The 23,137-nt window shown below is 53.7% G+C and overlaps 2 protein-coding genes across 2 annotated transcripts in view; one reads left to right on the top strand and one right to left on the bottom strand.

The window, feature by feature from the left end:
- On the top strand, window positions 1–3,185 carry DNASE2 (deoxyribonuclease 2, lysosomal). Its single transcript, XM_079917595.1, has 6 exons — window positions 1–986; window positions 1,104–1,284; window positions 1,376–1,454; window positions 1,770–1,934; window positions 2,026–2,223; window positions 2,640–3,185. The coding sequence occupies exons 1-6, from the start codon at window positions 892–894 to the stop codon at window positions 2,978–2,980; spliced, it is 1,059 nt and encodes a 352-aa protein (XP_079773721.1). The 5' UTR covers window positions 1–891; the 3' UTR covers window positions 2,981–3,185.
- Window positions 3,186–3,527: 342 nt separating this feature from the next.
- The window catches only part of MAST1 (microtubule associated serine/threonine kinase 1), a gene marked incomplete at its 3' end in the record, with an annotated part of 22,051 nt that continues 2,441 nt past the window's right edge, over window positions 3,528–23,137 (bottom strand). The window contains exons 3-26 of the mRNA XM_079917548.1: window positions 22,982–23,057; window positions 20,930–21,008; window positions 18,886–19,046; window positions 18,691–18,766; window positions 18,309–18,518; window positions 16,512–16,613; window positions 16,276–16,408; window positions 16,129–16,196; window positions 13,387–13,466; window positions 13,089–13,297; window positions 10,497–10,635; window positions 10,249–10,381; window positions 9,947–10,112; window positions 9,741–9,842; window positions 9,461–9,583; window positions 8,825–8,934; window positions 7,920–8,098; window positions 7,580–7,827; window positions 7,039–7,245; window positions 6,615–6,844; window positions 6,175–6,297; window positions 5,913–6,049; window positions 4,866–5,053; window positions 3,528–4,765 (exon numbers count right to left, since the gene is read on the bottom strand). Coding sequence (XP_079773674.1) covers window positions 3,528–4,765; window positions 4,866–5,053; window positions 5,913–6,049; window positions 6,175–6,297; window positions 6,615–6,844; window positions 7,039–7,245; window positions 7,580–7,827; window positions 7,920–8,098; window positions 8,825–8,934; window positions 9,461–9,583; window positions 9,741–9,842; window positions 9,947–10,112; window positions 10,249–10,381; window positions 10,497–10,635; window positions 13,089–13,297; window positions 13,387–13,466; window positions 16,129–16,196; window positions 16,276–16,408; window positions 16,512–16,613; window positions 18,309–18,518; window positions 18,691–18,766; window positions 18,886–19,046; window positions 20,930–21,008; window positions 22,982–23,057 — 4,517 coding nt within the window. The remainder of the gene's footprint in view (window positions 4,766–4,865; window positions 5,054–5,912; window positions 6,050–6,174; window positions 6,298–6,614; window positions 6,845–7,038; window positions 7,246–7,579; window positions 7,828–7,919; window positions 8,099–8,824; window positions 8,935–9,460; window positions 9,584–9,740; window positions 9,843–9,946; window positions 10,113–10,248; window positions 10,382–10,496; window positions 10,636–13,088; window positions 13,298–13,386; window positions 13,467–16,128; window positions 16,197–16,275; window positions 16,409–16,511; window positions 16,614–18,308; window positions 18,519–18,690; window positions 18,767–18,885; window positions 19,047–20,929; window positions 21,009–22,981; window positions 23,058–23,137) is intronic.

Genomic DNA, 23,137 nt, shown 5'->3' with positions numbered 1-23,137 from the left:
CCACAACTACCGAGACTGCGTGCTGCAACTATTGAAGCCCGCACGCCTAGAGCAGGTGCCCCGCAACGAAAAGCCATCGCAATGAGAAGCCCGCGCTCGGCAAAGAAGAGTAGCTCCCGCTCACCGCAACTAGAGTAAAGCTCACGCGCAGCAACGAAAACCCAACGCAGCCAAAAAAAAAAAAAAAAAAAAAAATCCTCAGCCGGGTCCCAGAGCCCCGTCATCCTTCACCCTGTCATCATCCGAAGTGACCCCTTGGCTAGCTCAGCGACGGTGGCGGGGGCTGGGGGGAACGTACAGAATGAAAAGGGGAAGGACCAGGAGGGCAAGCGCCCTTTAAGGGAGCAAAAATCACAAGAGTTGGACCTCAGGCTATAAGGCAGGAAAGGAAAAAAAAATCCAAATTTACCTCTGACGGAGAAGCCAGGGGAGGAGCGAGGTTCAGCGGAGGAGTGTTGATTGGGATTAGCCAGAATTGAAAGAGACGGAGGCGGGGCCTGCTGGAGGGGCAGGAGTAGAGCCGGAGGCCGGACACTGGAAACCACCTGGCCATGAGAGGCCGTGTCTGGGCCGAGCCAGAGCGTGGAGCCTATCAGGGACTAGTCTGCCGGAAGCAGGGGGAGGCCCCAGGCTGGCCGGGTCGGGGGCGGAGCCTGCAGGGAGTGACTGTTCGGAAGAAAGCCGAGCCCTCTGGAGGATCCTTGACTACGTGTTCAAACCTCTGCTTCTCACCTCGCGGGCGGAGTCTCCATCTTTGTGATGCCTGGGCCTGGGTTCCCAGGCGGGTTTGGGGAAGTGAAAGTCACCAGAGGCCGGGTCTGGCCCAGCTCGTGACCCTGCGCCTTGCGGTCCCGACACAGATTTCTAGACCCCAGCTAGAGCTCTGAGCTCATGGACGCCCTGAGTTTGCTGCTGTCGGCCGCGCTGCTCTGGGTCCCTGTAGGGACCCTGACCTGCTACGGGGACTCGGGGCAGCCTGTGGACTGGTGAGTGCGCGGGAGCCGACCATCCCTCCAGGGCCGCATTGGGGATTGCTGCGTTCCTAGGTGAAGACTGGGGTTCCTTCTCTTCTCCCGCTATTCTGTCCATTTCCTAACCTCCAGGTTCGTCGTCTACAAGCTGCCGGCCCACACAGGGCCCGGAGATGCGGCGCAGAGGGGGCTGCGGTACAAGTACTTAGACGAAGACTCAGGGGGCTGGCGCGACGGTGCGGGGCTCATCAGCAGCTCCACGGGGGCCGTGGGCCGCAGCCTGCTGCCGCTGTACCGAAACACCACCAGCCAGGTGAAGACGCCCCCGGCGGAACCAGGGGTGGGACTCTAGGGTGGGCCCAACTTGGGGGAACCTTCACGTTGCCCCTGTCCATCATCCCCAGCTCGCCTTTCTACTCTACAATGACCAACCGCCTCGATCCAGCGGGTCTCAGGACTCTTCCAGCCGTGGGCACACGAAGGGTGAGGCCAGACTGGGGACTGGGGAAGAGTTCTGGTTTCCCTGTGCATTTCCCTGAGCTAACCCATGAGTTGCCAGGGGGGTGAGGGTGGGCTGTTCTGTCAGGCCCTAGCCATCTGTTTCCTTATTTTAAATCAACACTGTCCTTCCTCTGGACTATGAGAATCGATGGCTGTGGAAACTGAGCTCAGCGGTGGTTCTGACACTGCCCACTGGTCCTGTGGTCCAGGCCCCCTACAGACTGAGTGTTCCTGGGTTGCACATGTGCTCGCAGGGATGCCTCAAGCAGTCCCCCTGATCTCCAGTTTCTGGTTCAGGTGTGCTGCTCCTGGACCAAGAAGGGGGCTTCTGGTTGATCCACAGCGTTCCGAACTTCCCTCCACCTGCCTCCTCTGCTGCGTACAGCTGGCCTCCTAGTGCCCGGAACTATGGGCAGACCCTGATCTGTGTATCTTTTCCTCTCACCCAGTTCCTGGATATCAGTGAGTGGAGACGGGGAGGCAGGGTGAGTCCCTGATTCCCAGGCTAGAATCTTGGAACAGTCCCTCGTTTTCTTCTCCCCTTGCCCTCCAGGCAGACAGCTGACCTACACCTATCCCCTCGTGTATGACCATAGGCTGGAAGGGGACTTTGCCCAGAAATTCCCCCACCTGGAGGAGGTAGTCAAGGGCCATCATGTTCGCCAGGGACCATGGAACAGCAGTGTAACACTCACATCAAACAAAGGACACGTGTTCCAGAGCTTTGCCAAATTTGGAAACTTTGGAGATGGTGAGCCTTGAGGTTGACAGTTGGAGAACTTTTTCTGCAGAGGGGGGGTCTGGTGTGTCCATGGCTGAGGGCAGGTCATGGTTAGGGACTAGAACACCTTGGAGTCATAATCACATGAGAGGTAAACAACCAATATACCTGTGTTCAAATGTTGGTTTCTGACTGTGTGATACACGATTTAACCAGGGCCTCAACTTACCTTTTTGAAAAATGGGAATAATGGTATCAACTTTAAAGGGCTGTTGAGTGGCATGATGCATATAAAGCATTTAGTAAGGGCTGTTAGTCTTAATGTTATAATCCCCCAGATTGCCAGGGATTGATAACTGAGGAAACAGCTCAGAGATGGGAAGTGGCCTAGGGAATCCCTAGCAGTGATCCTGACCCTGTCCATGTCCTCTCTCCATCTTCTGCAGACCTGTACTCTGGCTGGTTGGTGGAAGCCCTTGGCAGTGACCTACAGGTCCAGTTCTGGCAAAGATCTTCTGGCATCCTGCCCTCCAACTGCTCTGGGGTCCAGCACGTACTGGATGTGACCCAGACAGCCTTCCCTGGGCTAGCTGGGCCAGCCTTCAATGCCACAGAAGACCATTCCAAGTGGTGTGTAGCCCCAGAAAGGCCCTGGGCCTGTGTGGGTGACATGAATCGGAACAAAAGAGAGGAGCACCGGGGTGGGGGCACACTGTGTGCCCAGCTGCCCGCCCTCTGGAAGGCCTTCCAGCCTCTGGTGAAGGCATGGGAGCCCTGTGGAAAGTAGAGCAGGGCCTTCTCTCTAGGAAGCCCAGCAGAGCATATAAGAGCTAAGGCTCAGGGGCCAGTTTGGACTTCAGTTTGAATCTATTTAGTCTCTTCCTATCTGTTTGGCCTTAATCATGTGCCTTAACCTCTCTGTGACTCAGTCTACTCATCTGCAAAATGGGAATCATAACACCTCACTCAGGATTGTTGAGGAATAAAAAGAAATGGGTAAATGAGGCTGTTAGTCTTTTCTTCAGGTGGGCACTGGGACTCAGAACAGCACTGCAGTTTGCTGAGGGTCTGGGGGCAGCTGGCACATAGGTGAGACACAAAGTGGGACCACAAGGAAGGGCCAACCAAGACTCACCTCCCCTCTTTACGGTAACCAGGACTGGAGTTCCACCCCTCAACAAGCACACAGGCAAGGGGGAGGAAACATGATGTCCTGCCTTGCTAGGGGAGGAGGGGCGAGCTCTAGGAAGCTCACGCAGCACGGACGCACTTTATTTATATGTGTACATATGTATACAGGCGGCTGTACAGCGCGGGGCCAGTAGCTCCCTTTGCTATGGGCCCGGAGGCATGGGGCAGGGCGCCCCTTTTTTGGTCGGGGCTGCTGGGGGCACAGCTTCAGCAGGGCACCGGGAAGTCAGCGCCACCTCAGGCTTGGTGGTGGGGACCAGGAGGGAAGCAGGTGGGGCTGGGGGCCCTGCACTGCTGGGTACATTCTTTGTTAGGGCTTGGGAGGGGGTCTGGGGCTCTGGGGAGAGCTTGGGAGAGGCAGGTTTGGAACGAGGCCCGCTCAGCGTGGTCCGCTCCTCCACCACCTCCAGCACCCAGCGCTCCCGGCCCCGCGGGGCCTCAGGTGCGGGAGGTGCCAGGGGTGCAGATTCCTGCAACCCCTTGGAGTCCACACTTGGGAGTTGTGGCACCTCAGCCTTGGCCCCAGACCGCACAGGCTCTACGACAATGGGCACCGGGGGCGTGCCTGCTTCGCCGGAGCTGCTGCGCCGGCCCGTCTCGTGTTCCTGCACCGGGCTCAGCGCCGCCTTGGCCACGGCCCTGGCCGCCCCGCCCGCGCCGTCCTCTGTCTGCACGCTCTGGTGTCGCGTGCCGCTGGCGTCCCGCTCCAGGGTCCGGCCCCCGGGGGTCGTCGCGCGGGGCGGAGTGCAGGCCTCGGCGCCACCCGGGGACTCTTTCTCCTTACTCGAAGCCGGCAGCAGCGGGTCCGCGCCCAGGCTCAGGGGCGACTCCTGGCGGCCCAGGCGGCGGACGGCGACCTGCCGGGTCGCGCCGGGACCCTCGACAGGGGGCGTCTCGCCGTCCGACTCGGCGAGGCTATGCAGCGCTAGCTCGCCGTGGAAGTCCTTGCGGAAATCCGGGTGGCCCACCTCGAGGCTGTGTTTGCGCAGCGCGCCCTTCTTGTCGGCGCCCAGCGAGGCTCCCAGTTTCTCTGCTGATTGCACGCGTTTGAGGAGTGGCGAGCGCGGGGGCTCGGCACTCTTAGGGCGCGGGCGCACCACTGGCGGCGACGAGTGCAGCTTGGCCGGAAAGCTCTGCGTCGTGTGAGAGCTGCCCACCGTGTGGCCCGGCAGCGGCGGCGGCGACGCCTGTGTCGGGGACGGCGTGTGCGCTAGCGGCGACAGCGGGATGTTGCCGGCCGACTTGCAGCGCGCAGAGCGGTACTGGCGGTGCAGCTTCGGCGACAGGCCGTGCAGCGTGCTGGGCCGGATGTGGTGCGAGGCCGACGACGCTGGCGAGTTGGGCGTGCTCGAGGCCGGCGAGCTGCTCTGGGACGAGGCGCCTGTGGACGGGCGAGAGAGGACGATGAGCGCCGCGGGCGCCGCCAGGGCACCCACCCGCCACCGCGCGCAGCTCGGCCCCCGCGCAGGCTCAGGGCCTACCTAGGTAGGCGGAGTCAGGCGTGGAGCGGTAGCTGTGGGTGGGCGAGCGCGCCGGCAGTCCGTGCGTGGGCGAGCCCGGGAGGCTGTCACTGGACGACAGCGAACGGTTCAACGACGACAGAGAGCGGCTAGTGTGCAGCAGGTTCGACTGCTTCGTTATCTTGCGGAAGAGGGAGCTACGCTTCTTGCTGGAGGACAAGGAGGGGACCACCTTCCCTAGACCAGACTCCAGAGCTCCCGGCTCCTCCCACTTCAGGACTTCAAGGTACCTCCTGGAACCACCCACCCTTTCTGACCCCTCCCTCTTCAGCTACCACACAGTTCCAGACCGAAGAACTTCCTTTAGCTCCGTCCCACTTGGCTCCTCCCACCTCAGGTCTACCCATTCCTTTCTGACCACTCACAGTCCAAGCTGGAAACACCCATCAAAACAGAACCAACCTTTTTTGGCCGCGTCCACCTGTCTAGCCCCTCCCTCTCCAACTAAACCCACCTGTCAGATTGGGAAAAAATTCACTGGACTCAGCCAGGCTTATCTCAAATCCCCACTCACTCCTTGTCCAGGTCAAACCCACTGATCAAAACAGAAAACTCTCCTGGCTCCACCCACCTCTCCTAGTTCCTCCTACATATAAGGGAAGAAATTATTTCTACTGGCCTGGCATACTCATCCCAGATAGAAATCTCTTCTCCCGGCCCCTCTCAGTCGCCTAAATATAATACATCCAGCAAGGCAGAATCATCTCCTGGACGGCACCCTCTTGGTCCACATCTGCTGGCTCAGCTCTGCTCCCACAGTGCCTTTCCTTCAGCCTAGGAGCTTGGTACATCCTCCTTTCCTGACTCCTCCCGCTTTCCCAGCCCCTCCTTCTCTGTTGTCTTGGTTTTGCTCTTCACTTGGTGGCCCCGGCCACCTTTCCTGTGAATGTCCCTTCTCCTGTCCTCACCTATGCCCCTCCCACGTAAGCCCTGGCCATCGCTCATAAACTGGAGTGTTCCAGGGGCCTGCTGTTTATAGCCCCTCCCACTGCACTTGGCCCCACCCACCTCTCCTGGCCCTCCTTGGCAGAGGGCCGCTTGTTCCTCCGAGCCATTTTGGCCTTGTAGCTGCTGCGCCGCGCAGGGCCGATGCGGATGGAGGTATTTTCGAAGGGCGTGGTGGTCACGGCTACTTTGTTGCCACTCTGGGGGAAGAAAGGGGGAAAGTTCTCTGCTGGAAGCTGCTCTGGCAACTCCAACTCCCCGGGATCTCCCCCACCCTTCGCCCCACCCTCACCCCAAGACAGTTGGCGCTCTCCCATGGACTCACCTTAAGGATCAGCTCGACGACCTCAGGATGCACCATGCCATGCACAGGCTCCCCATTCACGTGGGTGATGAGGTCCCCGGCACAGAGCCCTGCCTCCTGGGCTGGGCCCCCCTCCTCCACGTGCTGGGGATAGGGAACCCCACAGGAGCAGAATTAACAGGCTTGGTAACAAGGAAAGCTCCCTAAGCTTATGTGCCAGACACCTAGCTCTGCAGGCACGGTCATCTTCATAACAGTTTATGAAATAACAGTTATTCTCCCCAGTTTACAAATGAAGAAACTGAGAGTCAGAAAGGAAAAGTTACAGAGGAGGGTCACAGAGGAGTCTCATGCAGGTTGCCTGGTTCCAGAGTTTGAGCTGTCCCTCACCCCTGGGGAGGGGGCGGTGTCTCTCTCCCCACTCCCACGGTGGAACACAGGCTCCGCCCATTAGTGCTCACCCAGACAATGTGGTGTACACTGTAGACATCTGAGTCACCCATGTAGACGCGGATAGCACGCAGTGTGAAGCCATACTTCTTGCCCGAGCGTTGGATGGTGATGGGGGAGCGAAGCCCACTGACAGCTGGCGAGTAGTCCCGACTCGGTGAGGAGTCCCGTGAGGACGGGTTGGAGGAGAGAGATCGTGGGGACATGGGGCTGGCCAAGGGTGAGCTTCCATGGGGGTCCACTGCAGACACAGACCCATGGTCAGAGGTCAAAGCCAACAGACACCGGTCTCCCTGTGTCCGCTCCTCCCTCCTCCCAAGTCAAAGTCCCAGAGCTCTCACTGGCCCATCCCAGAGCCAGTCACTGTGGACAAGGAAAATGCACCTGGCACCAATGGGGGCAGCCCCTCCCCTGCCAGGCGGGGCCCAGTGTCACCTGCAGGGATCATGACAGACAAGGCAGTGGCCGAGGCTGACTTGATGACTTTGCCCCCGGTTCGAGAAGGCCGCTTCTCTACCACCGGGTCTCCTGACAGCTGCTGGTGCCGCGCCCGGCGCAGAACCAGGTCATTGGTGGCTCTCAGGCCTGATGGGTCCCCATCCTTCGAGGATGGGCAGAGGTCGCCTGGGCGTGGGCGGTCGGCTGCAACAGGGCAGGTGGGTTAGGGGTCACTCCAAGGTTATAAACTTCTCGCACGCTGTTCCCTCTGCCTGGAATGCGCTTCCCACTTCTCTCCCTTGCTGGATTGTGAATTTCATGGGAGCAGGTAACATGCGTCACGAACAGCTCCTGACTCAGAGGAGTGCTCAGATACGTTTGTTGACTGACCATGGAAAACGGGTCTTCCTCATATTGATGAGAATCCCAGATTGGAGTGTGAAGAGTACACGAGAACTTGCATAAACAGTACAGGCTCATTGAACGCTCATATATGACCCCTGAGGAATTGGGGAAGGCGGCAGGAAGGGGCACTCACTGGCCTCCGGGTCCCCGGCGCTGGGGGTGCCATCCCCTTGAGCTGCCTCCTTGGGGGCCCGCGCATCCAGCGAGCCTGGGGGGTCGGAGCTGGGCCGAGCAGACCTGCGCAGCCGGGCGTCATCCTCGTCCTCTTGGGGGGCGCTGAAGCGGCTGGGCTCCAGCAGCGCCGAGAAACGGCGGCGCGCGCCCAACGGAGGACTGGCCTCCCCCTCCAGGAAGCTGGCCTCGGACGCCGAGAAGCGCTTGCTGCGCAAAGGGGGCGTGGTCAGAGGAGTTACTCCCCTTCAGGTCCAAAAAGACCCAAAAGGACCCAAACCCCAAATCCTGCCCCTGCTCACATCTCCGGGGAGCCCCCTCTCCAGGTCTTCTCGCGCAGGGTCAGGCCACCTAGGCCTTCCCGCTTGCCGGCCACCTTCTCCTCTGGGCCCTTGGCGCTCGGCTCCCGCTTGTTGGTCCCCGCTGCTGCCACGGGGGTCTTGGGCTCGTGCTGCGCCAGCTGCTCCATACTGCTATACACCTTCAAGGACGGAGGAGTGGTGATGGAGGCAAGTCCAGCCCCCAGGTCCCGCCTTCCCTCCCGAACCAATCGAATTCCCGCTACTGGACCCGGCCAAACTACGCTCCGCCCCAGTAAAGCCGGGGTCCCAGCCCCCCAATTCTGGGCCGATCCCGACCACCTACAGTTCTTCAGTTCTGGCCCCACTCCACAAAATTAGGCTCCGACCTATTCTAGACCCTGCCCTGCCCAAGCCCTAAAGAATCTGCTCTCCTTCCTGCCCCGCCTCTCCAGGCCCCGCCCAGTTATGTGTGCCTTCGCCCTAGGCAGGTCCTGCACCCCCGCTACGTGCTGTTCCTAAAAGCGAGACGTTGCCCAGCCTCGCCAAGGCCTGGCCCAGCCCCCTCCATCCCCAGGCCCTGACCCCGCCCCTTCCAGATCTAGCCCCGTCCCACTGTGGGTCCTCATTTCCACAACTCTCCAGGCTCCCGTTAGATTCCACTCGATGCCAAAGGTCGGTTCCAAGACATCCAGCGAGGATGTTCCCCCGCCGCCCCCGCCCAAGCCTCATCACTCCCCGATTCTCACCGCCTCAGTAACTTCTCTAGTCTGAGACCTTGGGCCTGGACCCTGCTCCCCATAGCCTCCTCAGCCCCTGGCCACTTCAGGCCCACCTCCATCCCGTACTTAAACACAGGTCCCCCCTCCCGACGGTCTCACCCCACCTCTGTCTCCGCCTGGCCTCACCTTGCTGAAGCGCGGGGAGCAGGAGGAGAACTGGCGGATCTCCACGGGCTCCTCCTCCGTCGTGTCATCCTCGTCATACGAGTTCACATGGTGATACCTGTCTGAGCGGGCTGGAGTGGAGGTGTGGGTCGTGACCGCGGGCATGGGTCCACTCCTCAAATCACACCCCCACCGGAGCCAGGTTCGGGTCCTGCAGGCCCGGCCACGCCCCTGCCCCTTTCTCGGATCAGATTTAGGTCCTGCCCCCTCGCTGGGTCCCCGTCCCACTCTCTGAGGCTTCGTCTAGCCCCGCCTCCACAGAGGCCACACATCCCCAGATTGCACCGAAGGCGCTCTCCACCCTGGCTCCGCCTCTGCCAGCCCAGGCTCTTGCCTCGTGCCGCGTCCTAGCACCGCCTCGTTACCTAGGTCCAGTCCCAGTTTTAGAACTTACTCCTGTCCAGGCCCCACCCCTACCCCAGCTTCCTTTCTTACCTTCTTCTCAGACTGAGCCCCGCCCCTATTCCAAGCCCCGCTCCCGACACAACTTCAGCCCTCTCCTCTCGTCTAAGGGGCTAGTCTCCTACCCAGCTGCGTCCCAGCCCAGGCCATATGCAAGTGCCCCCTCAAAGGATCCCACACCCCGTCCCCGCTCACTGTCAAAGTAGCTGGTGTCATCCTCGGACTCCAGGTGGGGGATGAACTCGGCCTTCTGCCTCAGGAGCCCTGTCCAATCCAGGTCTCGAAAGAAACTGTGCTGCTTCACCTCAAAGGCACCGCCTGGGGAGGAAGGGGTGGAGGGTGTAGGGGAGGGAATTCTTGCGACAGCTATGGCCAGCCAAGCAGCCCAGCTCCCCACCCATTTTCTAGCCCAGGGACACGGCACTTGGAGCCCTGCTCCCGGACAACAGACCCCCCCAGCTCTGCGACCCCTTACCTGCCCCTAGCCGGCCCAAGGGGTTGGTCTGCAGGAGGCTGGATATCAGGTGCTGGGCATCCGTGGGCAGGGCCTCGTCCCCCTCGGGCCACAGGATGTCATCTGCAGAGCAAGGTGTAGGGCTGGGGTTCGCTTTTGGAGTCCATGAGGCCCCGGGCCAGCCCATGTTTCCGTGCCCCCTGCCTGCCCACCGCGGAGGCACGCACCACTGATGACCTGTCCAAAGAGCTCTTCAGGTGTGTCTCCAAAGAAGGGCACGCAGCCCACCAGGAACTCGTAGAGAATGATGCCCATGGCCCACCAGTCCACCGGTTTGCCATAGCCCTGGCGCAGGATGACCTCGGGTGCGATGTACTCTGGGGTCCCACACACCTGGGGGCAGGACGTCAGCCCACGCCCTGGCCACAGGAGGGGCCTCCCGGGGGAGCAGTGCCCCCCGCCAGGCCCTGGGCCCCACAGTCCTGCCGGGTCACTCCACCCGAAGTGACCCCCACTCCCGCACACACACCTGTTTGTCCAGGAACTCCCGGGCGTCCTTCTCAATGTGGCCCTCATATAGGTTGGTGGTTAGGCTCATAAGCCCCATCTTGGAAAGGCCAAAATCCGTAAGCTTGATGTGCCCCATGGAGGTGATAAGGAGGCTGCAGAAACAAGCTGAGGTCTCAGCGGCGAGGACCATCCACTTCACTCCTGGCCCTTCCATGCCAGGGCCTCCCGAGGGGCAGGGAAGGAGTGATGGGAAAGGTCAAGGCTCACTTGTCAGGCTTAAGGTCGCGGTGCACGATGCCATAGTTGTGCAAGTACTCGAGCGCCAGCACTGTCTCAGCGAAGTACATGCGGGCCATCTCCACAGGTAGCGCCCCAATGTTCTTCAGCAGGGTGGCGCAGTCCCCCCCTGGGGGTGAAGGAATAGGCCCACGTGAAGAGGGAGGTACCCCTGGCTCAGAGCTGAGCACTCAACATGCACCGTAGTACCGAGTGCCCCTCTCACATTGCCCCAATTTTATAGCTAAGGAAAACTGAGGCTTCGATAGGGGTCTCCCTCTCCCCAGCTTGCACAGGGACTGCCCTCTACCAGGCTTCTCTTGTCCTCTTAGCCATCCTCCAATGTCAGTATAATCAGCTGATTTTACCCAGGAGGGGACTGAGACTCAGAGAGATGTTGGGTCATGCAGGGAGTTGATGGTGGAGGTAAGGTTTGGTTTGGGCCAAGGCTGCCTGCTTATCTACTGAGTTTAGGCCCTTGATCTGGAGTCTGAAACTTGAGGGTCTGGGGCCTTAATATATAAATTACTTGCCCCCACCAGAGTTACTGCAAACAGCATTCATATTTTAGTCTCCTTCAGTGTCCATTTCTCCTTTTTCTTACAAGGGCCAGATTTCCTTCCTGGTTTAACAGCTGGGTCAGCATGTAACCCAAGTTGCGCCAATGACTTTTCCCTATTTTTTCACAAAGATTACTAAGCGCATAGAATGTAAACCGGAATCTGTTGGATAGTAACCCCACTATATCAGGGCCTGTTTAAAGGGAAGTCCACAGAGCCAAAATATGGAGCGATTACTAATGACATGATTTGAGCACCTAGATACAGCCATTCCTGAAGGTGACATGGATTTTTTCTATCACAAGTCAATAAATTTCTTTCTTTCCTTTTTTTTCCTCTTGAGCCAGGTTTATCTATGTCAGAAACTGATGAATCAGACTTGAAGCCGTGCCCTCTGCAGTGGAAGCACGGAGTCCTAACCACTGGACTGCCAGGGAATCTGAATTTGGGCACCAGATAATCCTGACACACACTTATGCAGAGAATAAAGTGCCCATGTGGCCATGGTCTTCCTGAGCCTTATATCCCTTGTTGCCAACCTCACTACATGAAACAACCTTGTCTCTTTTGGCTTATTTTTCTTGTTTATTGTATGTTTATACAGACTTGAATGTTACCTACATGAGGGAAAAGTGTGTCTGTCTGGGTAACCACCAGCGCCCAGCACAGCATGTGGCATGAGGGAGATGATGAGGGGACACCTGTTGAGTGACTGAATGCTCAATTAAGGCTCGGAAGTGGCACAGTTGTATCCCTGTGAGATCATGTGTGTGTCCTAATAACCATAATACATGTCTGTTTGGATGATAGATGGATTAATATTGGGGATGGATAAACAGATGAAAAACCTATACATTGGTGGTTGGATGATTTGGATGGATGGTAAATGGACAGATAAATTGATGGATGAATTGTGGATGAATAGATGGATTTAAATAGCTTGCTACAGAAAATGAGATAGCTGCTAGAATGGAGGTTTGGATGAATGAATAAAACTAAGAACAGTAAATGGATGGATGGAAAGAGGGATGGATAGCCGATGGATTAATAAATAGGTAAATAGGTATTGGTGGAGAGATGGATGGTAAGTAGTTAGGTGAATAAATAGATAGATGAATGAATGTCTAGATATAGAAAAAGATGGATTGATGGAAAACAGATGTACAATACAAGCAATGAACCCTAATATAAATTACGGACTTTAGTTAATAATTATGTATCAATATTTGTTCATCAGTTGTAACCAATGTATCATACTAATACAAGATGTAAATAACACGGGAAACTGGGGGGAGGGGGAAGCGAGTATGTGGGAACTCTCAGTACTTTCCAATCAATTTTTCTATAAACCTAAAACTGCTCTAAAAAGTGAAGTCTATTAATTTTAAAAAATAGATGTAGGGCTTCCCTGGTGGCGCGGTGGTTGGGAGTCCGCCTGCCAATGCAGGGGACACGGGTTCGTGCCCCGGTCTGGGAGGATCCCACATGCCGCGGAGCGGCTAGGCCCGTGAGCCATGGCTGCTGGGCCTGCGCGTCCGGGGCCTGTGCTCCGCAAGGGAAGAGGCCACAACAGTGAGAGGCCCACGTACCACAAAAAAAAAAAAAAGATGTAATATAATATTGTAAATCAACTATACTTGAATAAAATAAATAACAATGTAATGGATAAACAGAAATATGGATGGACAAACAGACGGATAATCAAATGGATGGATGGATGGAGAGATGGCACATAGATATATGGATAGAAAAACAGATGGATTAGCAAATGAATAGATGAAATGAAGGAAGGGTGGATAATTGGATGGATGTATCTATATTGAGAGAAATGAAGATAAATCAATAGATGGCTGGATATAAATAAACAGATGGAATGGATGATCAGTGACTGGATGGATAAATGGTTGGATAAACATACAGGTGGGTAGTTAATTTGGTGACTGGGACTCAGGCAGGCCACCCCCAGCAGCCCTGACTAGCGAGCATCCCCTCATCTTCCCTGCAGCCCTGCAGGCAGCCACACCTTCCACATATTCCATGACCATGCAGAGGTGGCGCCGGGTCTCAAAGGAGCAGAACATGCCGACCACAAAGGGGTTCTCAGCGAAGGTGAGGATGTCGCGCTCCACGAAGGCCTGCTGGATCTGGTTGCGCAGGATCAGGTTCTGCTTGTTGATCTTCTTCATCGCGAAGCGCTGCCTCGTTTCCCGGTGCCGCACCAGGTAGACGGCGCTGCAGGGGGAGAGAGCGAGGACCGGCCATCACCTCCGAGACACCCGGCCTCCGCCACCCTCCCCCCGCCAGAGCCCCGGGTGGCTCACCCGTAGGCACCATTGCTTATGAGCTTGATGGTCTCGAAGTCATTCTCTCCAGGTGGTTTCTTAGCCTTGCTGCTTCGGCCCTGCAGGGGAAAGAGGGAGACCACTCCATCATCATCATGAGACTGGCACTCTTGTTATTCCACCTAACACATGGGGAAACTGAGGCACAGAGGGGGTGGGTGTGTCCTTCATCCAAGTGCCACAGTGAGTGAGTAACAGAGTCAAGACGTGAACCCAAGACTGGCTGACCCTGAAGCCATATACTGATACCTAACTTCTCTCCATTAGGAAAGAAACCTACAAAATGGCTAATCACTCTAATATATAAAGAGCTCTCAGACATCAACAAATAAACTAACAATTGAAGAGAAAAAATAGGCAAGATATGTGAATTAGAGTTAGAGCTCTTAACCATGTGAAAAAATGTTAAACCTCACATATAACGACAAAAAGGCAAACTAAAACTACCTCAAGATACCATTTTGCACTCAGAAGATTGGCCAAAAAAAATCCAAAAAGCTGACACTCTGTAGGTAAAGCTGTGGGGAAACAGATACTTTTATACCTTGCTGTTGGGAGTATAAATTGGTACAGCCCCCATGAAAGGTACTTGGGTATATATCAGAATTACAAATGCATGTTCCCTTTAATCCAGCAATTTCACTTTTGAATTCATGCTACAAATATGCTTGCACATGTGAAAAATGACCTATGTACTATCCTGCTCATTGCAAGACTGGAAACAATCCATACACGGGAAATTGGTTAAATAAACACGAGGGGATATAATCTAAAGGAATATTGTACCGTTGTTTTGTTTTGTTTTGTTTTGTTTTTGGCTGCATTGCGCCACATGCAGGATCTTAGTTCCCTGACCAGGGATCGAACCCATGCCCCCTGCAGTAGAAGCATGGAGTCTTAACCACTGGACTGCCAGGGAAGTCCTGTACATTTTAAAAATGAGGAATATCTCTGTACACTTATTAGAAAGTTCTCCAAAGTATTTTGTTAAATGGGGAGGGGGGTAAGGAACAATATTACTGTATGCTTTTGTGTAAAAAAGGGGACAAAATATAATCATATTTGAGGTAATAGGGATATGGGGGACAAGAATGGGTATAAGATTTTTCACTGTATGTCTTTTTAAAAAATAATATTTATTTTTCTTAGGGACAAGAGATTTATTACATAAATATTTCACAAAAAGATCTATGACATATAAAAATATTGAACTCTACACTCCTAAAAATGTAGCCCAAAAGAGTCTGACACAAACATTGACAGAATTACAAAGAGAAATTACTCAGAACAAGAATTTAACACATGGCTCTCAGAAACTATCAGATCAATCTGGCAAAAAAAAAAAGATGAATAGGAAGATGGAAGATTTGAATCACTCAATTCACAAGTTCGATTGAATGGAATTACATAGGATCCTACAAACAACAATTAAAGATAAATACCTTTTTAAAGTTTTAGACTTTTGAGTGATGTCATTCCATTACCTATTCAAAAAATTAAACAAATGGCATGTATAATGAGATTCAAAAAAATATATATATATATACATATATATATATATATATATATATATATATGACAGATGTGTGTGTATGTATGTGTGAATTCATAGACACAATTTGAAACAAAAGTCACAAATCCAAATGCCTTCATGGGCCAGGCATACCAGGTGAGAGCCATGGGTGGCTGGGGTGTGGATACCCCATATCATAGGCCAGCCCCCACTCAGTGTCAGCTGGTTCCATCACAGTATTGTCAGAACTTCTAATTTTTCAAAAAGGCACAAACCCAGATTCTAATTTTAACCTTCTGATTTCTATAGTTTGTTTCACATTTTTGAAAACACTAGGCAGCTCAGAGAAAACACATGCATGACCATTATGGTGGGCAATCTCCACCAGATATGTGGAACATCTACCAAGTGTGGTTGGCCTGGGGGGTGGAATTATAGTAATTTTTACTATGCTGAGCTGTTAACACACAGAGACACTCAACCCACTCAAAACTCCATGCAGTGTTCCTCAAGAAATTAAAAATAGAATTACCATGTGACCCAGCAATTCCACTCCTAGGTATGTACCTAAAAGAACTGAAACATTCGTTCCAACAAATACTTGTACACAAATGTTCACAGCAGCACTGTTCACACAATAGCTAAAAGATGGAAACAACCTAAATGTCCATTGATGAACGATGGATAAACCAAATGTGGCCTATTTTATTCAGCCATGAAAAGGAATGAAGTACTGATTTATGCTACAGCAGGGATAAGCCTTGAAAACATTATGCCAGACACCAAAGGCCACAGAGTGAATGATTCCATTTATATGAAATATCCAGATTCAGCAAATCCATAGAGACAGAAAGATCTAGAAAGCAGATCAGTGGTTGCCAGGGGCTGTGGGGGAGGGAGGATGGGGAGGAACTGCATAATGGGCACAAGGTTTCTTTTTGGGATGATGAAAATGTTCAGGAACTAGACAGAGGTAATGGCCACACAACATTGTGAATGTAGTAAATAACAATGTTATGTGTATTTTACCAGGAAAAGAAAAAAGCCTATGAAGGAAGAGCTATTATTAACCCATTTTAGAGTTGGGGAAACTGAGGCTCAGAGTGGGGACCAAGAGGTCCACCCAGCCTGAGGACAAAGAGCCAGGAGGTGAGCCCCGACCAGTCGGGCCAGACCAGAGTGTTGCCTGCTGGGCCACCTGGCCTTACCTCAGAGAGGTCGTCCTGCTCAGGTGTGTTAGAGCCGCCACTGTCCTGTTCCTCCAGGTGTACCACATCTAGGAAGGGAATGAGAGTGAGTGGAGACTGGGGTCCCAGCTGGTTCACCCACAGTCCCCTGCAGCCAGCAGCCAGCACCTGGAAAGGGGTCACGGGTGAGGCCCAGCTGGCGGATGATGTAGCGGGGGATGTCCGTCTTGACAAGGTGGCCCTCCTTCGCATGGCCCTCGGCTGCCTCCAGCAAGTGGTAGAACTCCTCGGGGTTGAATTCCTGAGGCAAGGCAGGGTGCGCTCAGGGTGAACTCCAAGGTGTCCCAGCCAACCCCTCCCCAGTCCCCCACCAACTGCCCCCCGCCCATGCCCAGCCCCCTTACCAGGCACTCCAGCAGCCTCGCTGGGCGTGAAATGATAATGAGCAGCTTCTTCACCAGCTGAGTGACAAAGGCCACCTCCAAGCTCTCGGAACGTTCATAGGCCTGGGGTGCAGGGCATAGTGGGGGTGTGGTTCACAGGTGCCTTTCCTGAGCCAGGCTTCTCTCCCATCCCCACAGGAACGGACAATACTGCTGCTGTTGTCCCATTTTACAGATGAGTAAACTGAGGCCCAGGCCACATGGTAAAAATAATCATTATTGTTACAGCAAACATGGTCCTAAAACCTTCACTCACTCAATTCATCTTCAAAACAGCTCTATAATCCAGGCCGAGTTAAAAATCCCTCTGCCTGGCATGCTCTCTTCTCAGATCCTTGCATGGCTTCCTAATTCTCCTCCTTTAGGTCTTTGCCCAGTTGTCAACTCCTCATGGAGGCCTGCCTTGAACCCTCCAATCCAAAATCACACTCCACTACCTGGTAGGACTCTCAATCGCCGTTACTCTACTCTCCTGTTCCTGTTTTCTATCAAACAGGCCACGTATTAATTTATCTATCATGCCTATCAAAGTCAGGACTATGGTGAGGCAAATGAGGCAGTCACCTTGGACACCAAAACCCTCAGTCTTCAAGATAACTAATATTTTAATGCACTATTTGAAAAATCAAAATTAATGCAGAAAAAAATGATAAGCAAAACTTATTTATTTTTTGGCCGCAAGGCTTGTGGGATCTTAGTTCTCTGACCAGGGATTGACCAGGGATTGAACCTGGGCCCTGGAAGTGAAAGCACCGAGTCCTAACCACTGGACCGCCAGGGAATTCCCAGAAAAATTTAAATAAGGACAGGATCCCAGAGGGCTGGGCCAAACCATACTGGAGCTTGAATCAAAAGGAAACGTGTGGGACCGTCTCTACATGTTTTTATGTTTTTCAAATGATTAATGATTTTAATGAAAACAGTATTACTGATTAGTTCGTTTCCATTAAAACCAGGAAAGTTAAATTATAACAAATTTTGGTTTAATTATAAATAAAATATTTAAACTTAATGTTAAGTTTTAACATACTTTTTCTTTTCAATAATTAATGCTCTGAAGAGGGAAAAAAATCACCTGCCTCATCCTAGTCTCAGTCCTGATGCCATTTGAGGAAGTAGCATTTGAGTAAAGATCTGAAGGAGGTGAAGGATGTTAAATTCCTGCTTCCTGTTTGGGGGGTTGGGAGGGATAAATTGGGAGATTGGGATTGACATATACACACTATTGTATATATAAAATAGATAACTAATAAGAACCTACTGTATAGCACAGGGAACTCTACTCAATACTCTGTAATGACGTATATGGGAATAGAATCTAAAAACGGAGTGGATATACGTATATGTATAACCGATCCGCTGTGCTGTACAGCAGAAACTAGCACAACGTTGAAAATCAACTATACTCCAATAAAATTAATTAAAACAGTGAAAAAAATAAAAGAAACTTTTACATTATTACTGTCAATATCACCAAATTATGTGAAAATCTTGGTTATAACAATATAGTGATTTTGATGAAATAAAGGCAAAAGGTGCATTTTGTGAAATAGATACGTGTATATATAAATTCCTGCTTCCTCCATCAGACCCAGAGCGGGGCTTTAGTCTTTCTCCTCCACCCTTCAATCCACACTAGCCCCTTGGCACGTGGCAGGCGCCCCCTGAGTGGATGTGGGATGAAGGAAACTATGGGGCCATTGAGCCTGATTTGGGGGTTCAGAGCCTGAGGTGTGGCCGGCCTCCTGGTGCACTCACGTCCTGCAGCAGCTTCTCCAGGTTTTCCTGCAATTCGTAGAAGTATACGGTGGTGATGAGGCCGTCGCGGGACTTGGTCAGGCAGTCCCGGGCCAGCTCGATGATCTGGTGGTGAATGAAGCTGAGCACGCCGTCGGCCAGCGGCAGCACGCTGTCAGGTTCGTAGGCGCGGGCGAAGTCGCGCAGCTTCTCTTCCATCTGCGCGGTGGCCTGTGGGAGGGACGGAGGCAGGGCCGGGATGCCGGCGCGGGGCTCAGCCCAGAGGCAGTGGCTGCCAAAGCCTGCACGGCGCGGCGCCGGCCGCCAGGGGGCGCGCGGAGCTAAAGCGAGCGAGGGCTCCGGCCGCCCCGCTTCCCTGCAGCCGCCCCCTGCCCCGCCTCACCTTCGGGAACCTCTCCTTGTAGACATGGTTCATCATCACGATCTCGTTGTCGTAGGAGGAGGGGGAGCGCCCGGGGCTGCGGAGAGAGAAGCCCATCGCGTCCAGCCACTTTCCTCCAAAACTGCAGACAGGCGTCTCGCAGGGCATGAGCCCCCAGACCCACCAGCTTGGACGGGGAGGGGGATTCAGGCCCACCTGAGGCTCCGCGAGCGAGGCCGCACCGCAGGGGAGCGGCGGCCACCATCCTCATCCGTGATGCTCTCGGTGCTGCCGAAGTGTTTGGAGAGGAAGTGGAGCTCGTCCACGGTGGGCTGGTAGGGCAGCTGGTGCAGGCGCTCCTGGGAGGAGCAGGAAGACTGGGGGGAGGGGCGGGGCCGGGGTCAGAGCCACCACGTTCCCCCACAGCTCGGGACCCTGGTCTGGGACCCCCGCGGCTGGCGGGCCACTGAGTAAGGCCAGAATCTGGACCTGGCTTATGATCCTTGGATCCCAAGGCCCAGCTTGGGATTCCTGGCAACAGAGGGGGGCGGGGGGGGCAAGGACAGACACAGATGAGAACAGTGACACAGACATGAATGTGGCCCGAGGGAGCCTGTGAAAACCTGAGTCAAGTCTCATGCCTCCTCTGTTCAGAAGTCTCCATGGCTCCCACGGTACTCATGGTGAATGCCTAAGTCCTCCCCACAGCCCACAAGGTCTTGCAAGATCTGATCCTGTCTCCTTTCCATCACCTCCTCCCACTCTCCCCCTCACCTGCTTCAGCTGCACAGGCCTCCTTGATGGTCCTTGAACAAACCAGGCACACTAGTGCCTCAGGGCCTTTGCACTGACTGTTCTCTCTGTCTGTGACACATCTACTATGGATCACTTCTCCTTCAAGTCTTTGCTTTAAAGTCACCCTTCGGGAGGCCTCCTCTGACCACACGCATCATTCCCTCTCCTTGCCCCAACTCGTTTCTTCTTGCTGACTTCTTATCTCATTACTTACTACTGTACATCTTTATGACTTATTTGTTACTGCTGTCTGCTCCTCCAGGGCAGGGATTTGGTTCTGTTTGGCCCCAGTCAGGGCCTGGCATGCAGTTGGGGCAAACACAGACCCACAGACATCAGTGGAGAAACACAAGGACAGCCACCTGATTCTGCAGGCAGGATGATCTTTTTCAACATGATGTCACTCACTTTCTTGCTTAAAACTCCCCAACCCATCATTATCTATTAATGTTTTCAGTGCACACAATCTATGACCTACAGAATCAGTAGGTCAGACTGAATTTTTAATTTAATTTAATATAAAGCAAAACAGCCTTTCTACGGCTTCCCACTGCATTTAGAATAAAATCCACCTCACGATCCTGGCCAAGAAGTCCCAGCATGAGGAGGGTTGCTGCCTGCCTCACCTCCATCCCTTCACTTCCAACCCAAAGCTCCAGCCACACAAGGCTATTTTCACCTTTCTAAATGTGAAAAGTTCTCTGTTGCCTCTGGGAGTTTGCACATGCTGCTCCCCTTTGCTGAAACACCCTTCCCTCCCTTCTTCCACCTGCCAACCCCCTGCTGATCCTTTGTCTTGGCTTCAAGGCCACCTCTTCCAGGAAACCTTTGACCCTCCTTCCAGCTCAGTCAGGTGCCTCCCCTCTGCTATCATCCCCTTGCCTTATGCTACCCCCATCACAGCTCCGACCACCCCAGCACCCCAAGTTATAAATGCCTTCTAACTGATCTGTCTCCTCCCATGAGGGCTTTGTGAATCCTTGGGCCCAGACCCAGCTTGTAGAGCCCCACACACATGACAGTCATGTGATAAAAGTCTGCTGAACATCATACCAATATATGGAGGAGCGAACCAGAGAGACATGTAGAAAAGAGGGCAGATGGAGAGAGAGACTTTGGGTACTGCAGTGGGGGAGCAAATGGGCTCTGGGTGAAAGGGGTGTGTCCTGGCCCTGGCCAGCTGCAGACACTTGGGCAGTTGTCTTAACACATGAGCCTTAATGTCATTATCCGAGGTAAGTAAAATAAGTAAAAAAGTAAAATAATTAAAATAAGTCCAAGGTAAGTAGGACCTCCAAGAAGATATGTTGAAGATGGAGAACAGGACCTTGGAGGGGACTTGGAACTCACTAAGGGATGGACAGATGACACCCTTGGAGAACAAGAGAAACCCAAAGCTCTCATTTAGGCCAGTCCAGCTGGCCCCCCGCGGCTCCCACCCACCGGCCCCGCCTGCCACACTCACCGAGACGGTGGAGCTGGGCGTGTTGGTGCCATAGCCAGACGAAGGGAGTGAAGCCAGAGACCAACGGCGTCCGTCCGCCCTGGAACCCAGCCGACATGCTCAGAGGCCGCCAGGCCCCACCAGACAGCCCCATTCCTCAGGGTGTGAGAGAAACCACTGGCCGTGGCCAGAGCAGGAGGTGGGGGAATATATCTGCACTCTGAGATTCCTGAAGTCCCCCAGAGTCAAGGAGGTAAAGAGGAAGTCTTCCAGCCAGGTACCCGGGACCTGGAGCAAAGATCAGTCTTCTCTGCTCCTTCCCATTTATACTCCTCTCCTGTCAACCTCATGCCAAACAAGCCCCCAAAGTGAAAAAAGCCCACTCAAGGAAGTCATCCCAGAGGGACCCCAAAAGATGACCGCTAGAGGACCCCCATGAGAAAATTCTCAGAGGAAGATCACTTGGGTCTTTTCAGAGAAGAAATATTCCTTCCTCATAGACACACACACACGCATGCTCCCATAGACACAATCACTCTCATGGCTACATCCATTAGTATTACTGTTACTAGTACGGTTGAGTTCACACACTGAAAGTCACACACATTCACACCACGTGACTCTTCAACACAGACACTTACATGCATTCACTGTTCCATACATGGACCCAAATATCACATGTTTCCAGGCTAACACACAATCATACATGAAAAAAGAGATGTACAGTCACATATAGACATATACACTTACAGAGACCTGGTACTCACACACTCTGACATACACACACACTCCCCCACACACTCTAGACTTTCACATTCACGTGACACACATTGAAGACACCCTCACGCAGTCAGTCACACATTCAAACTCTCAGCCACACACTCATTCACACTCCCACACAAATTACATATTCACATGGAGACACACATGGAGGTACATGTTTCCTCAGCTATTCACACACACATTTACAACCCTAGAAGTACACAGTCACACACGTTCACTCTCACACGCTGATACACACCCATGGATACAAAAACAGGCATGGGCTGCCTCCCATATTCACAGCCTCACAAACTCACACACATCCCCATCAGCACACAGATTGCACACTCACGTGTACACACACTCCCATGCACTGGAATCCTCTCTCCAGGCAGTGACCTCGCTCAGCTCACCTGCTTCCCAGCTCACCCTCCATGTAGGTAACCACATCCGGCCCAATCTTGGAGCCCTTTTCTGGCTCCCTATTGCCCTCAGCTGAATTCCACGGTCGCAGGGAATCCCCACTCTTCCAAGGGAGCCGTCCTCTGTCCCCACAGTCTCCTGTGACTCGCACCCCACAGCTTTCACCAGCCTTTGCGGTGACCTGCGTTGCCTCCCCAACTCAACTCCAAGGATAGAGAAGGGATGTGGTTCACCCCATATCCCAGGTCCCAGAACACAGCAGTTGTTCAGACGTTTTTAGAATGAATAAAGTTCAAAAAAAAAAGAGACCCACCCAAACACCCTGGTGACTCCTCAAAGATTCCCCCTCAAAATTCAAAGAATCTCTCTTTCTCCCCCAATCTCGACAAAGCCCCCCAGAAAATTCATCTTAGGGACACTCCAGAAACCCACAGAGACCCCCGGAGGGAAACCTGAGATTTCTCCTCTGGGGCCCTCGAGAAATAGCCCTAGGGGCCCTCCCCCACGTCAAGGACCAAGTCTTTCGATGGGCATCAAGCAGTCTGCGCTTGCGCACTTCCTCCCTGCTTCCCTGTCCTGTTGCTATGGAAACGCCTGGCCTGGAGAGCGAGGCTTGGGAGACTAAGACCCAGGCCCCATAGCGCAAGCGCTTTCACTCCGCGGCAAAGGAAGCTCCGCCCCTTCCCTGGTTCTGAACTGGTGGTTGGCCCCGCCTTCTTATAGGTCCCGTCCCTAAGACTGGGTGCCTGTTCCCGCCAGGACGTTGGGGCACTCTGCGGGTCCCTCAGGCCTGACTCGGGTGCAATTAGAAGGGGAACAGATGGTGGCCCAGACGGTGGGTAGGGAGGGTATGGCCAGGGTTCTGGGGCCCTGGGGAGAGGGACTCACCTTCGGGAGGAGGCGAAGGAGAAATGGGCGGGGGTGTTGGGGGAGAAGTTACGGGGACTGTCCAGGGGACTGCTACCTGTGGCGGAAAGAGAGGGATCTTCAGGCTTGGGATAGAAGGCAATCCCATCAAACCTCCTGATCCTCAAAGCGGGTTCC

The sequence above is a fragment of the Stenella coeruleoalba genome (genome assembly GCF_951394435.1).
Source record: "Stenella coeruleoalba genome assembly, chromosome: 3".
NCBI lineage: Eukaryota > Metazoa > Chordata > Mammalia > Artiodactyla > Delphinidae > Stenella > Stenella coeruleoalba.
This window is presented reverse-complemented; position numbering and strand designations above follow the sequence as displayed.